Genomic DNA, 14,374 nt, shown 5'->3' on the forward strand with positions numbered 1-14,374 from the left:
CAGTGATAGCCCTCATGTAAAGGTTCAAAGATATGGTTTCCGTATTGTGTACCAGGAAGATATACAAGGGTTTGCTGATACGATTATCAGGTGTATGCAGAGGGATGATTCTCTTAAATCTTACGATAAGTTGGTAGTAGAGAAATGGATGCAGTTGCTACGATTGCAAGGTGCCCGTTTAGAGAGAATGACCAAACGAGATTCCAGAACCGCACAAGCAACCTTCAGAAATTGGGTCTCTCTTTCTCTCTAATTTATTATTAATATTCTTTTCTTCTTCTATTTTCCCTATCTATATATTGACATTTGAACTTATATTTACAGGACTGGTCTGACCCTCGTTCTGCTTATTGTTTGTTCGATAGAGTCTCGAAGTTGAAATGGTTCGTGCCTTTCATCAACCAAGGAAACTCTGCCGAAATCCAACTGCCTCCGAATGTGTTTGATAATCATAATTGGTTGGGGTTTGCTGTATGTGTTCAGTGCTCCCGCTCTTCTTCTTCTTCAGAGGATGTTGTGCTTGCTTATCGACTGGACTCTGATGTTGCTTGGCACGGCTTATTTGATTACAAGATGCGAGCAGTTATGAAGCTACCCGAGACACCTAAAGACGAATTATATGATGCGACTATGTTCGTTTATATACCGCGCACTAAAGCTCTTATGAGTAAGATGTGGAGGCAATGCAAATTGGCCAGGATAACTGTGTGGTTCTCCAACCCATGTGCAGCAATAGTGCATACTTGTGCCCTTCGTCTACTATTTAAGGACGACATTGAACATCTTGTTGAGACACTCACTGTTGCATCTGACGAAAACCGTTATTTCCTCGGTCTCACTGCTGTTTGATAGGGGAATTAGACAACAGTTCTCAGCCGTAGTGTGAAAGAGCATCCGATCGATGACAAATTGTGTCATCTGAAGTACCAGTTTGGAAGGATTCTTGATCTTTATGTTGTCTCAATGCAGAAACAACGACACATGAGCTGTCTTCAGCGCTCGCCAAGCACATTTCTCCTCATTTTGTGCTGTATTTATCCACTCTCATAATACAGTCATATGCAAATTGATCGAAGCAAAATAAAGATTTGTTTAATCTATATGTCGTCTAATGAGACACTTATGTTGTCTGATAGTGTTCATTTAACTTCAATCAGTCTGTTGTTGGATAGGATAACTTATGTTGTTTGATTGATACTGTCTTTAGCCCTGGACCTTGATATTTTTTTGAAATGCCAGCCCTGCCTGGCCTGAAAATTTGAAGAAAAATGGTTTGTGGCTCTGCCCCCCGGTTCGGGAGCGCATTGGTTTTCTAGCTGAATCACAGAAATTGAGTGAACCACTGTAAATCTTTATTTGTTTGCTCCGCTTCTGCACAATACGTGGTTGAAGAGCTTCAAGTTCCTCCAACATAGCTTTTAGCAAAGTAAAGCGTCTGAAACTATGAGAAGGTTTCATATCTTGACTTGAGAGCCTGCGAACGGACACCAACGAGTATCAAAATATGATCATGACAAACTCTTAGTCATGTAGCCATACAAATATAGCCCTAGTATTTCTCCTTTTTATTACAAGAGAAAACTACACCAACAGTGCCTCAACTCTTATGTCCCGGTTAGTTTGATACCTAAACTTACAAAGCTGTCAATGTAGTACCTAAACTTACGTTATCCTCTTTGGCATTCACCTAGAAAGAAAATGCATAAGTATGTCATGTACAAGTGAGATTACAGATGAAAATATTAAATGAAGTGTAGATATGAATATGGAAGGTGTAGAAAAAACATTGAGAATTAATCTAGTATAAACAACCTTGGATGAAAAGGGTCTAATGAGTTCAAGTCTGAGATTATAATGCTAACTACAGTCTCCCAGTTGGTTGGCCTTACAGACTATTGATTGAAGGGAAATGATAGGCTTATTGTCTATGAACATTCGTCTCAAGGAATTCCTAGTAGGCTTTGCTGCTTGTATGAACTAAAACTCAAAACATCTCCTTCATCTTACAACAAGGTTTGAATACCTACTATGTTTAATTGTTTACCCAACCAAAGTCAGCAACTTTAATGAAAATTCTGAGACCAGTACAAGTAACATTTCCGGCTACAATTGCATAGGTATTAAACCAAGCAAACAGAAGCTAATGCTCAACTTTCTATTTTCAAGTGGCTTATATCTTACTATTTTCAAGTTAACAGATACTTAACGATTGTCAGGAATAATCACAGGCAAGAATTCTAACCTACTGCAATGCCAGACCTTATAAAACAAGCCTTATATCTCCGACTCAAACTCATTTACACCCTTATCAGCCACCATTTCCATAATCCAATTCTGATACAAAGTCCTTGTGACCAAAATAGTTGGATATCTACCCAATTGGAATATGACCGAACACAAACTACTGGGTCAGGCTTATTCAACTAAAGCAAGTATCTTGAACACATCTGTCGTACCAAAACTAGGCTTAATGTCAAACCCATGACCACTTCCCCAAAATCCCACAGATGAATTAAGCAACAGATTCATAAAAATAATCGAAAGCATAGAGAGTGAGATTGATGGAAAGCGTACATACTGGGGGAACATAGCCTCGAGCAGCAGCGAGATGAGATTTGAAAGACAAGGCACGCCTGCTCCTGCTGCTGCTACGTAGGACCATAGGGGAATAGTTGGCCCCTGAAAACTCAAGAAGAGGTTGAGGTTTTGAGGAGAAAGAAGCAGAAAGTCGAGGAGGAGGTATGACCAAGTAGTTGTTTGGAATAAACAACGAATTCGCCATTACAGTTTGCTCTGCTTTTTACGAGTTTAACAAACTCTCCGCTTCTTCTATCTCCGCCGATACCTCACCCTCAGCGGACAAACTGAAAAAACTATAAATAAATAATTGGTGGGCCTAACCGGACTGGGCCCAAAGCGAGTAAAAGAAAAAATATAAAGAAAAAAAATTCTATGGGTTAGGCAGACACGTGCTACGTCTAGACGGTAACAAGTGTTACAATCCTAATGGGTCGGGGGTCCACCATTAAATAAGAAAAAGAAAATAAAACTAAACTACAGCCCTGTGGGTGAGGCGGACACGTGCTACGTCTAGACGGTGACAGGTGTTATGGGCCCAAACGGGCGAGGGGTCCACACCTTTTGAAAATGAAGAGAAATGAAAAAAAGTAAAGATTGAATCAGTTCTAAGTGTCATGGGCTGAAATCTTCCAAATCACCGCCGCCGCCGTGACGGTCTACACCGGCGGATCTCCGATTTCACCTCGGTAAGGGTAACCTCACGCTCCGGCGGGTCTATTAAGTGCTTGTGTTGCTGGCATGTTGTGTGTCTGTGTTGCTTGCTGTTTTGTAGATATTGTACATTTGAGTGAACATTATTCGATTAAGTCGAGTGAGGTGTTAGTTGATAGGTAAGCTTGTTCTTCTTCCACTTCTTTTCTATGCAGTGCTGAAATTGGTCTGCTCTTGAAATACCACTTTATTTCAGTTTGAAATTTCATCACAGTGAAATCCTAAGTTAAGATAGTATATCAGGATTTTCAGTCCTAAATTAGAACCAATCAGTTATTGATCCTAAATGTTTCACACTGAAATTCTGCTCTATCTCTTATATATGTATTCTACACTGGATACTTTTTAGAATGAACCTCTCTATTCGATCACCCCTCTTAAGCATCTACTTGCACCTTACAGTTAGTTTTCTACAACTAGCATCATTCATAAAAATGTGACTTGCGTTTCTCACATTGCATTTCTGATTCTTCTAATTACAAATTTAGAATGAAGAAAAAGATTGCTGTATATTATGTTCCGTTATCTTTATTTACTTGTTGCCTCTTTTTCTATAATCTTCATTATCTGTATCTACTTGTTCCTTTAACTTAAACATAGAAGATATATGATGATTATTCATGACTTTCCAGGATCCATAGTTATTCAAGAAATTTTAGAAAAGAGATTTTCACCGAGCTACATCAAATAATCTCAATATTTGAGGGTTCAGTTGGCATAGAGGTTGTGGCTGGCCAATGAAATCTTCCATGTTCTTGATCATAATAAGGTAACAAGATGCTATAAATATAAAGTCCTGATGGAACTAATGTTCTGTTTTTCCACTATGCAATATCTTGTGCAGTAGCTAATTAAGTTTTGCTCTTTTTTGTTTACTAGGCAACGACTGCAGTTGAAAGCTTATCCTTCCAACGAATGACAATGTGGTGCACATACTTAATGACTCCTTCTCAAATATGGACAGATTACAATTACTTAAAATTGGAAATGTGAAGTTTTGTGGAAACATCAATTCTCTTTCTCGTGAGTTGCAGTTTCTGCAATGGCATGATTGTCCATTTGATTCTTTCCCATCAGACTTTGCACCTGCTAAACTTGTTGAGCTTCATCTGCATTCAAGCCGCATAATACATCTATGGAGGGGGGAAAAGGTAAGACCTTAATCAACATCCATGTTCATACATTCAATATTAGTACATCCTATTTTTTGGTATTTAAGCTTTCAAGTTAACATCAAGTACAATGGGTGATATGTTAACAAACAAATCATACCACATTCTCACCTTAGGAAATAGAAGAAATAAACAGTAGGAAAAATGAATTTTGCAGCTTAAATTTTAGATATTATATAAGATCCCTAGCTAGCTAGCTAGTCGTGGTTTAAGGCATACCACTTGATCATTTTACTTGCATGTCAAATTTTCTCTAGTATAACGTACATTTTATTGATCAATTGTTTTCAATCTTAGACATTAATGGATGTACTTAAAGTGCTTTATTCGACATCTTTGTTAAACCACCAAGCAATTGACTGGATTTTTTTTTTTTTCAATCCATCACTCATATTTGTCTTGTGTTTTAGATAGATAAAAATTATATGCAGAAGGATTGTATAATAAATATTAAATCACATGATTATGATCATCTTCTGAAATGTACTAGGGGTGGAGTATGCTACGGCAAATTAATTTGAGTGGTACACAACACTTGATATCTACTCCAGACTTCAGTGAGGTTCCTGATTTTGAGATGTTGGTGCTTCAGGATTGTACAAGCTTGGTGGACATTCACCCTTCTCTTGGATTTCTGAAGAAACTCCACCAATTAAATATGAGAAATTGCATGTCTGTTGAGAGCCTTCCATCCTTCAATAGAAATTGGGTCTCTCTCTCAAACTTTTTTTTCTTTCTTTTACAAAGAGATATGCACATACATTACTCATTTATGCATTCATGACATGTTTGATTCCTATTTGCAGGACTGGTCTGTGGAACCTCCTTTCGGTTGTTTTTTCTATGGAAATGAAATCTCCAAGGGCAAATGGTTCCAAAATTTCAACGAGGGCAGCACTGCAGAAATCCAACTACCTCTGAATTTGTTTGATAATGCTACTTGGTTGGGAATTGCTGTATGTGCTTTTTGAGATCCCATGGACATTCAGACAGCAATCTTGACCCTCCTGATTACAGTACAATTTTAGGTGTTATCTGGACTCCGATCCTGCTTCCAGCTTATGCTCATTTGATGTCAAATTTCAGCAACTTGTCAGGACAGTAGAACCATGGGAATTTGTATCCGATTTCACTTGGTTCTCATATATACCGCACAATGGTGTGTTTTTTAAGTTCTGGAGGCCCTGCAAGCACTAGAAATTCTGCCTGCTGAATTTGGTACGGGTATGTCCCTAGAACTTCAGCACGTCAAGCCATTGTCAGAAGAACATCATCGAGATTTGGGTTGTGTATTGTGTTCCAGGACGACATACAAGGGTCTGCTGATACTATTATCCAGTGCATGCAGAGGGATAATTCTCTTGAATCTTACGATAAGTTGGTGGTAGAAGAATGGGTAAAGTTGATACGATTGGAAGGTGCCCATTTAGAGAGAATGACAGAATGGGATTCCAGAACCCCACGGGAAAGATACTCTGAATTGCACTCACGAAAATAGAGAAATTGGGTCTCTCTCGTCTCCCATACATGCATAATTATAATCATTCATATTACTATTCCTCTTTTTTTGCCCTTTTCTTTAACATTTGAACCTATATTTACAGAAATGGTCTGACCCTGTTTATTGTGTCTTCAAAAGTGTTGAAATCTCCAAGTTGAAATGGTTTGTGCCTTTTATCAACCAAGGGCAACTCTGCATGTTATCAGTTGTCCCGCAAGGCTGTGACCAATATCCTGATTCAGAGGATGTTATGCTTAATCACTGTCTGGACTCTTATGCTGCTTGGCATGCCATATTTGATTTTCAGACGCATGGAAGTTTTAGGATACCCGAGTCAGGGGAATACTATGCGACTAGCTTCCTTTATATACCGCGCACTGAAGTTCTTACTTCTTAGTAAGATGTGGAGGAAATGCAAATTGGCCAGGATGTTGTTCTGTAGCCCAAGCTCAGCAGGTAGTGCATAGTTGTGGTCTGTCTACTATTTAAGGAGGACATTGAACATCTAGTTGAAACACTCGCCTTCCCGCATTACCTTGAACATCCACCATGATCGAAAATGGTAACCTGTGATATTCAAAAAAAGAAGAAGATGGTAACCTGTGAGCAGCCTTTTGGGTTTTGATTAAGGCCAAGTTTGAGATTGATGTGTTGTGAGAATAATCACTTCTCATATTGGTTGAGAAGCTTCTTCTACCGAGAGAGAAAGTCTTCCGACCACAACCGTATCCCCTCTTCAAAGTGCCTTTCTCCTTCATGCATTGGTTGACGGAGTCAAAATTCACGGCTGACACAGCCGTTTCTGGTGTTTAAAAACTCTGGGCAGACTACTCATCTTCTTCATTCCAGGGTGACGTGGGGAATCTCAGTAGCCCAAATTGAGGTTTTGCATGCTTCAAAAAATGATGGCCTCCTACCCAGTCCGGCTTCTCCTCTTCTCTTCCATTTGCCCTCTGGTTTTCTTCTCTGCTTTGTTTCTCTTCAGCTTTATCTCTTCCGGGTTGTACCTGTTCTTCTTCTTCTCCACTGTTTCTATTTGCTGCTGCCTTTTGGCTTTCACTCTTTCCCATAAACAGACACCCGCAACACCAGACACTTCTGCTTCAGCTACCACCAACACAGAAGTGATTCCTTCTTCTTCTTCGTCGTCTTCTTCTCCACCATCCTGTAAACTCACCTACGATGTGTTCCTGAGTTTCAGAGGTGAAGATACCCGCAAGAATTTCACGGACCATCTCTACACTGCTCTCTTGCAGAAAGGGATACACACGTTTCGAGACGATGAGGAACTTGTCAGGGGGGAATCAATTTCTCCTAATCTGTTAAAAGCAATTGAAGAATCAAGATATGTCGATTCTCACCAAACTATGCCGATTCTGCATGGTGTTTGGATGAGATTTGCCAAGGTCACTGATTGCATGAAGGCCATGGGAACAAAAGTTCTTCCAGTGTACTACCATGTTGATCCATCGGAGGTACGAAGACAAACAGGAGAGCACTTTGGGAAAGCATTTGAGAAGTATCAGAAGAGGTATAAAGCGGAACCAAACAAAGTACAGAGGTGGAAAGACTCTTTTTCAAGTGGGCAATCTCTCTGGATGGCACCTGCAAGATGGGTAAGCTTTCTGTCTATCTATATTCTGTAGTACAGTTGATAATTTTTTAAATGACCCTTTTTATTACACCAGTTGTTTCATATGAATGTAATTCAGAACTAGTGAATCATGCAGAGCTAATTTATACACCTGTCTCAAAAATTATAATGTGTAGAACTAAATCAAATTAAATTTTTAATACTTCTACTTAGAATTTCAGAATGAACAAATAGATTGGCATAATATAATATTTTGTAACTTTATATCTTATACACATAATTTAAGTAAGAATGATTTTCTCTTTACTTTACAGGTCTGAATCCAAAGTAATTCAAGAAATTGAAGAAAAGGTTTTCACTGAGATGAATAAAATAATCTCCACATCTGAGGGCTTAGTTGGGATGGATTCTCACCTGAATGAACTGTTTCCCTACTTAAACATTGGGGGTCTCGATGTTCGCATCATAGGGATTTGTGGCATGGGTGGTATCGGGAAGACTACTATTGCACAAGTGGTTTTTGAAAGTTTAAGAGCTCAGTTTGAAGGTGATAGCTTTCTTGAGAATGTTAAACATGAAACTGAAGAGCAGGGTAGTACAATTCATTTACAAGAGAAACTTCTCTTGAACTTGCTGAATACTAATGTCAATGTACAAAACACTAAAATGGGAAAAGACATTATTAAGCATAGACCATCTACTAAAAGGGTGCTTGTTGTTCTTGATGATGTGGATCAAGATATACAATTGGAAACATTGTGTCACCGTACTTGGTTTGGTCCTGGGAGTAGAATCATATTAACATCCAGAGATGAACACTTGATCAGTGCATTTGGAGCAGATAAAATATACATGGTGAATGCATTAACTGATCCTGAAGCTTTTGATCTCTTTCGTTTGAAAGCCTTCAATGAAGATGAGACTGGAGAAGATTTTCTCAAGCTATCCTATGAATTTTTGAAATGTGCTAATGGCCTTCCATTAGCTATTAAAGTTTTGGGATCGTCTGTTCGTGGCAGAAGTTTAAACTTATGGTCAAGTGCATTGAAGAGACTTGAAAAAAATCCTCCAAAAGGAATTATTGATGTTCTTAAAGTCAGTTTTGATGGATTAGAAGAAACAAAAAAGAAAACCTTTTTAGACATCGCGTGTTTCTTTAAAGGATTGAACAAGGATTGTGTAATAAGAATACTAAATGGTTGTGACGATGACGGTGTGGAGATGGATGTACATGTTCTTATTGATAGATCTTTGGTAACTCTATTTGGAACAAAATTGTGGATGCATGATTTGATACAAGAAATGGGTCGGGAAGTTGTTCTTCAAGAATGCCGTGAAGAGCCTGGAAAACGTAGCAGGTTGTGGCTTCCCAAAGAAATCATCCATGTACTTGCTCGGGGTAAGGTAATGAAAGATCTGTGTGCTGAAACTCATCTATTGTTCTTTTACTATGGTGTTTCTTGTGCAACAAGTAATTCTTTGATTTTTGTTGTGAGGTGACCAGTGCAGTTGAAAGCATATTCCTGGTATGTCCAACAGGAGATGATGTTGTTCATTCAATTGATACTGCCTTCTCAAAAATGGACAGATTGAGATTGCTCAGGATTAATAATGTGAAGTTTTCTGGAATCATCAAGTATCTTTCTAATGAGTTACAGTATCTTGAATGGCATGAGTGTCCTTTGGATTCTTTCCGGTCAGACTTTCAACCGGAGGAACTTGTTGAAGTTCACTTGCTGTTTAGCCACATCAAACAACTATGGAGGGGGAAAAAAGTAAGATCATAATAATTTTATGCATGTTCACAAAGCTGATATTTTAGATTCTAATCTCATATATTAGGAAAGATGAAGTGGCTTTCTTTGAATTGCATAACCATAAAAGGTCCCTAGTCGCCCTCAGTTAGACACATCCTTGAGAGTTAATATGGCATTCTTGATTTCATAAAGAATATGTCATTCTCATACTAAGATTGGACATTAGTCATGTTACTCTTACGTCAACCTTTATGTAATTTTACTAATTTCTGTAATTTGAAATCACAAAGGAATGTGTAATGAATATTTCAAATCACGTGATGATCATCTTTGAAATTATATCAGGGGTGGAGCATGCTGCGGCATTTAGATCTGAGTGGTTCACCATACTTGATATCGACTCCGGACTTCACTGATGTTCCTGATCTATAAGTGTTGGCGCTTCAGCGTTGTACAAGTTTGGTGGAGGTTCACCCATCTCTTGGATTTCTGAAGAAACTTAGATGTTTGTATATGGAAAGTTGCACGTCTATTGAGAGCCTTCCACCTTTTACTACCTTGGAATCCCTTCAAATATTGAGGCTTTCAGGCTGTTCAGGACTGATGAAGTTTCCAGAAATTGAAGGAAATATGAAAAGTTTACTGGAGCTTCATGTGGCTGGGATGCCTCAATCAATTGAACACTTCACTGGTCTTACCATGTTGAATCTAACAGACTGTAAAAATCTTTTGCGTCTTCCGAAAATAACATTGAGTGCTTGACATCTTTGAAAATTCTCGGTCTAACTGGTTGCTCCAAAATTGATGAGATACCAGAGAATATGAATGGTATGAAAAGTCTGGAGACGCTTTGCATTGGGGGAACTTCCATAAGGGAATTATCTATCGTCGCAGGCATAAAAAATCTTCGGTATCTATCCTGCCAAGGATGTATATGTCTAGTTTCAGAATCATGCAAAGATCTGGCCTCGTTATCGAAATTGATAGAGCTAGACTTGAGTTATTGCAATCTGATGGATGGAGAATTTCTCAATGATTTTAGCAGCCTAATTTCCTTAACATCGTTACATTTAAGTGGTAATTGCTTTGTGCGGTTGCCTGAAAGTATCTCTCACCTCTCAAAGCTGGAAACTCTGCACTTGAGTAATTGCAGACAGCTTCAATTGCTGCCTAAGAAGTTTCCGTTAAGTCTTCGTCACGTGTATGCACAAGAATGTTCTTCGCTGTCGGATTACCCAAATCAAATCTAAGTATTGAATTCATCGGGGTCAGGAGTGACTATTATCAATTCCCTTGATTCTGCAGCGCCTGAAGTCTCACAAAGTTTCAGAAGCTTAATTTTTCCAATAAATGCAGGGGAATCGATACAACTGCGTGTGACACATAAGCATAGAGAGGGGAAACAAGTTGATCATGTGCCACTGACAACTCTGAAACAAGTAGTATCTCTCTCGCACTCTCAACTATATTGGTTTAAGTGCACCTCTGGTACTTTGAATCCTCTCTATTTCATACTTCTAATTGACGATGCTTTTGTGTTCTAAGTTGCAGGTGCCTTTGCTCTCAACTTCGGATGTCAAGAGCATGCTTGCTAGAGATGAAATTTCAGAGTGGTTCACCACTGTATCTACCAGAAATTCCATATCAATTCCGATGCCTCAAAATCAAGCCGATGATAATAAGTGGAAGGGAATTGCCGCGTGTGCAATATTCGCAGTCAAGGGGCATATTGCTCTCTCCCTTATTGAACCAGATCCAAATTTTCTTAATTACTCGTATCAAATCACATGGGAAACTGATGACGTGCTTCTTGAACCAGATGTGTTGGAACTGGATTCAGCAGAATTAGGCCGCTTTGGATTAAGCTCTCATCTGCTTGTGATATTTTCTATATCTAGATCGGTGTTTCCACCGAGGGAGTTAATTCAATCAACTGTGGTGAGAGCTAAATTTGAAACCACTAATCCATCCATGGTGGTCCAGAAATGTGGAATGCGTCTAGTCTATGACCAAGATGTTGGATGGTTTACCAGAGTGACTGAGCACGATGTGATTTGTCTGGATCAAGTTGAGATAAGCACACCACTAGGGGAGGCTCACTGGCTTTGTCAATCTTTGGAATGGTAGAATATATTCTATCTTGTTGCTTAAGTTGGTAAAAAATGGAAGTAGAGTGTGAATTGTAAAAGTGGAAGTGTGAATTTTACTTCCCTCAATTTTTCGGTCCACAGCTAGTTAAATTACGCTTTGTGTTTCCCCGTTCGTAATTTTAATGTTTATCCAACAAATATTGCAGGGAGAAAATCATTCCACCCTTGGAAGAAGAAACCACAGTACTTGTGCTGAGAAAGGACCTCGAGTCTGTTCTTCCAAGATACCTTGAGTTCAATCCCTCTGTACTTCTCTCTAGCTAGTTTACATGATATCTCTGAAATCTCTAATCTCAATCTTTGAAACGAAAGAGGTTACTAATTATTTTAATTGCGCATTTTCAATATTACAGGCATTGAACTGTTATCCTAAGATGTTCAAATTTAACCTCGGAGGAAGTCCAGGGTGGTTTCGTGAGGGGCTTTTCATGTGGTCAAATTCAGCCGTAATGCCAATGGAGCTGCCTGAAAATCTACACAAGAGCAAGAAGTGGATGGGACTGGCAATATTCGCATCACTTGTAGAGGAAGTGGGGCAGACAATGAAGGAGGACAACTTAGTACAGCCATCGGGATATGATGCAACTTGGTTCTATTATAGACCGTGCACTGCAGCTCGTAAAGAGGTTTGGAGGCAATGCAAGTTGGCCAGGATTACTGTGTGGTTGTCTACTCCACGCTTAGCAGTGCAGGGTTGTGCCCTTCGTCTACTATTCAAGGAGGACGTTGAACATCTTGTAGAATCACTGACCCTCGCAGGATATTTTTGAACATCTCCCAGCTGCCCAGTATCTGCTGCTCAATCATGGAGAAGGTAACTTAATTTTGAGTAGCCTTCCGGCTTAGATTAATCTTGTAAGTCACAATAACTTCTCATTTGGCTTGGCTGAAGTTCCGATATATATATTTGTATTGACAGAAGGCAAGGTCTGCAAGCAACAGTTCCTAATGGAGAATGAGATAAAAGCGTTGTGTGATATTTTCTCAAGCTCAATGATATCTAGTTTTGTCGTGCTCGTCTGTTTTCTCTGTTTTGGTCTTCCTGGTCTCTTGCCTCCATTGCCGCTGCCCTCCTTTCCTCTTTTTGCTCCACCTTCCGACCTTTGCTTTTCCTCCACCCTCTTAATCTTTTCTCTGTCCACAGTACCAAACAACCTTATTTGCCTTGTCCGCAACTCAATTTCATCTTCAACCACTATCACCCTTCCACAAATTTCCATACAGGAGTTACGTTTCGTTTTTGATAAACTCTTCCACCCGTGGTTTGTTTGGCTATGCACCTGCTGTGTTCTTTGGCGATGCAAGTTCGCTGCAGTGCTGGTTTATTTTGACGCCTTTGGTGTTGCTCTTGCAGCTATGATAGGCTCTTGTGCGTTGTACTGTTTGTTCTTGCTCATGTTTGTGCCCTTGTGCCATATTTCTTTCTTTAATGAAAACTTCTTTGTTTATAAACTCAAATTGCAAGTTTCTTCAAATTGTTCATAATGAAATGTCTCGGCGGATCTCAGTACCTCAATCACATAGATAAAGCAATCCACTATAAATCCTTGTGTTATTTGTGGTTTGTTTATTGGTTGCTTTCTTTAGCTTTTTTTTTTTTTTTTTGTACCTAGGAAGCTTACAATGATATATTGTTTGTTACACTACCTCACAAGTCACAACATGTGTTGAAGATCATCAATTTCCTCCTGCCTAGCTTGTTCGATTTCTAGCTGCAGATCTGTGTTTTGAAGGCTCAATATCGTCACAGTCATCGGCTACACATGTAAAGCCAGAGTAGAGCTTTTGATGGACATTACAGCAAAGTAGCGCCATCGAAATCATCACCCAAGTTGACAACTTAGGCAACGAAAGGAAAATTGAACATTTTGAGGTGTATTCCAAGTCTTATGAAGCCTAATTGAGGTAGAGTATTGTTTGATAGGGAAAATGGCCTCCAGGTGTCCAGGGGTAAGGCACAAGCAACTTAGTATTGTCACATTCAGGAGCATAACCAGGTGATGAGGTTGAACCTGTTGCTTGTTACTTTGTATGAAACAAAAACACATTCCCTGCCATTTTTATTAGGAAAACCAGATTTCCAGAACGTAGTAGCAAACCATCACAATTACATAGGATCCGATAATAAACACATAAAATGTTTAAATTACAGGCATATACCTGAAAAACAATAACATAGCATCTAATGCAAACGACGTGTCGCTCCTTAAGGAGAGGTTATAGATCGAGATGACGTGTCGCTCCTTAAGGAGACGTTATAGATCGAGATGACGAAGAACACGGAGAGGACGACCCAGAATGACTTCAAAGTCTTCGAACCGTGTCCCGTCGCTGCAACTACTTTTCTCGTTCATGAATTGGTTGACGCGTTGAAGGTGCCAAAATTCACAGACACGCAAACGTTTAAAAGTCTGGGCAGACTGCTCCTGCGAATCACAGTTGCCCAAATTGAGGTCTTGCATGCTCAGATTTCTCACACAGTTCGAACAAGTGATGGCCTCCTACCCAGTCCGCCTTGTCCTCTTGTCTTGTATTTGCCCTCTGGTTTTCTTCTCTGCTTTGTTTCTCTTCAGCTTTATCTCTTCCGGGTTGTACCTCTTCTTCTTCTTCTCCATTGTTTCTATTTGCTGCTGCCTTTTGGCTTTCACTCTTTCCCATAAACAGACACCCGCAACACCAGACACTTCTGCTTCAGCTACCACCAACACAGAAGTGATTCCTTCTTCTTCGTCGTCGTCTTCTTCTCCACGGTCCGGTAAACTCACCTACGATGTGTTCCTGAGTTTCAGAGGTGAAGATACCCGCAAGAATTTCACGGACCATCTCTACACTGCTCTCTGGCAGAAAGGGATACACACGTTTCGAGATGATGAAGAGCTTGTGAGGGGGGAATCGATTGCTCCCAATCT

The 14,374-nt window shown here is 39.5% G+C and overlaps 3 protein-coding genes across 3 annotated transcripts in view; all 3 read left to right on the plus strand.

The window, feature by feature from the left end:
- LOC101295887 (TMV resistance protein N-like) overlaps positions 1 to 9,102 on the plus strand; it is a 9,994-nt gene extending 892 nt beyond the window's left edge. Inside the window, exons 2-3 of the mRNA XM_004310209.1 lie at positions 7,873 to 8,962; positions 9,063 to 9,102. Coding sequence (XP_004310257.1) covers positions 7,873 to 8,962; positions 9,063 to 9,071 — 1,099 coding nt within the window. The 3' untranslated portion in view covers positions 9,072 to 9,102. The remainder of the gene's footprint in view (positions 1 to 7,872; positions 8,963 to 9,062) is intronic.
- LOC101296834 (probable WRKY transcription factor 52-like) lies at positions 4,028 to 6,065 on the plus strand. Its single transcript, XM_004310211.1, has 4 exons — positions 4,028 to 4,060; positions 4,171 to 4,442; positions 4,954 to 5,172; positions 5,270 to 6,065. Exons 2-4 carry the CDS (start codon positions 4,248 to 4,250, stop codon positions 5,432 to 5,434), a joined length of 579 nt encoding a protein of 192 aa, XP_004310259.1. The 5' UTR covers positions 4,028 to 4,060; positions 4,171 to 4,247; the 3' UTR covers positions 5,435 to 6,065.
- Positions 9,103 to 9,138: 36 nt separating the features above from the next.
- Positions 9,139 to 12,235, plus strand: LOC101301070. The gene is made up of 6 exons (XM_004310220.1): positions 9,139 to 9,333; positions 9,763 to 10,033; positions 10,672 to 10,754; positions 10,861 to 11,438; positions 11,612 to 11,711; positions 11,819 to 12,235. Exons 1-6 carry the CDS (start codon positions 9,139 to 9,141, stop codon positions 12,233 to 12,235), a joined length of 1,644 nt encoding a protein of 547 aa, XP_004310268.1.
- The last annotated feature ends 2,139 nt before the right edge of the window (positions 12,236 to 14,374 follow it).

Source organism: Fragaria vesca, unplaced genomic scaffold, assembly GCF_000184155.1.
Source record: "Fragaria vesca subsp. vesca unplaced genomic scaffold, FraVesHawaii_1.0 scf0513167, whole genome shotgun sequence".
Classification (NCBI taxonomy): domain Eukaryota; kingdom Viridiplantae; phylum Streptophyta; class Magnoliopsida; order Rosales; family Rosaceae; genus Fragaria; species Fragaria vesca.

Coding starts and splice junctions, on each gene's coding strand:
- LOC101296834 (XM_004310211.1), top strand. CDS start 4,248: ATGGACAGATTACAATTACTTAAAATTGGAAATGTGAAGTTTTGTGGA. Junction 4,443..4,953: donor ATCTATGGAGGGGGGAAAAG/GTAAGACCTTAA, acceptor GAAATGTACTAG/GGGTGGAGTATGCTACGGCA. Junction 5,173..5,269: donor CATCCTTCAATAGAAATTGG/GTCTCTCTCTCA, acceptor TCCTATTTGCAG/GACTGGTCTGTGGAACCTCC.
- LOC101301070 (XM_004310220.1), top strand. CDS start 9,139: ATGGACAGATTGAGATTGCTCAGGATTAATAATGTGAAGTTTTCTGGA. Junction 11,439..11,611: donor CTTTGTCAATCTTTGGAATG/GTAGAATATATT, acceptor CAAATATTGCAG/GGAGAAAATCATTCCACCCT. Junction 11,712..11,818: donor ACCTTGAGTTCAATCCCTCT/GTACTTCTCTCT, acceptor TCAATATTACAG/GCATTGAACTGTTATCCTAA.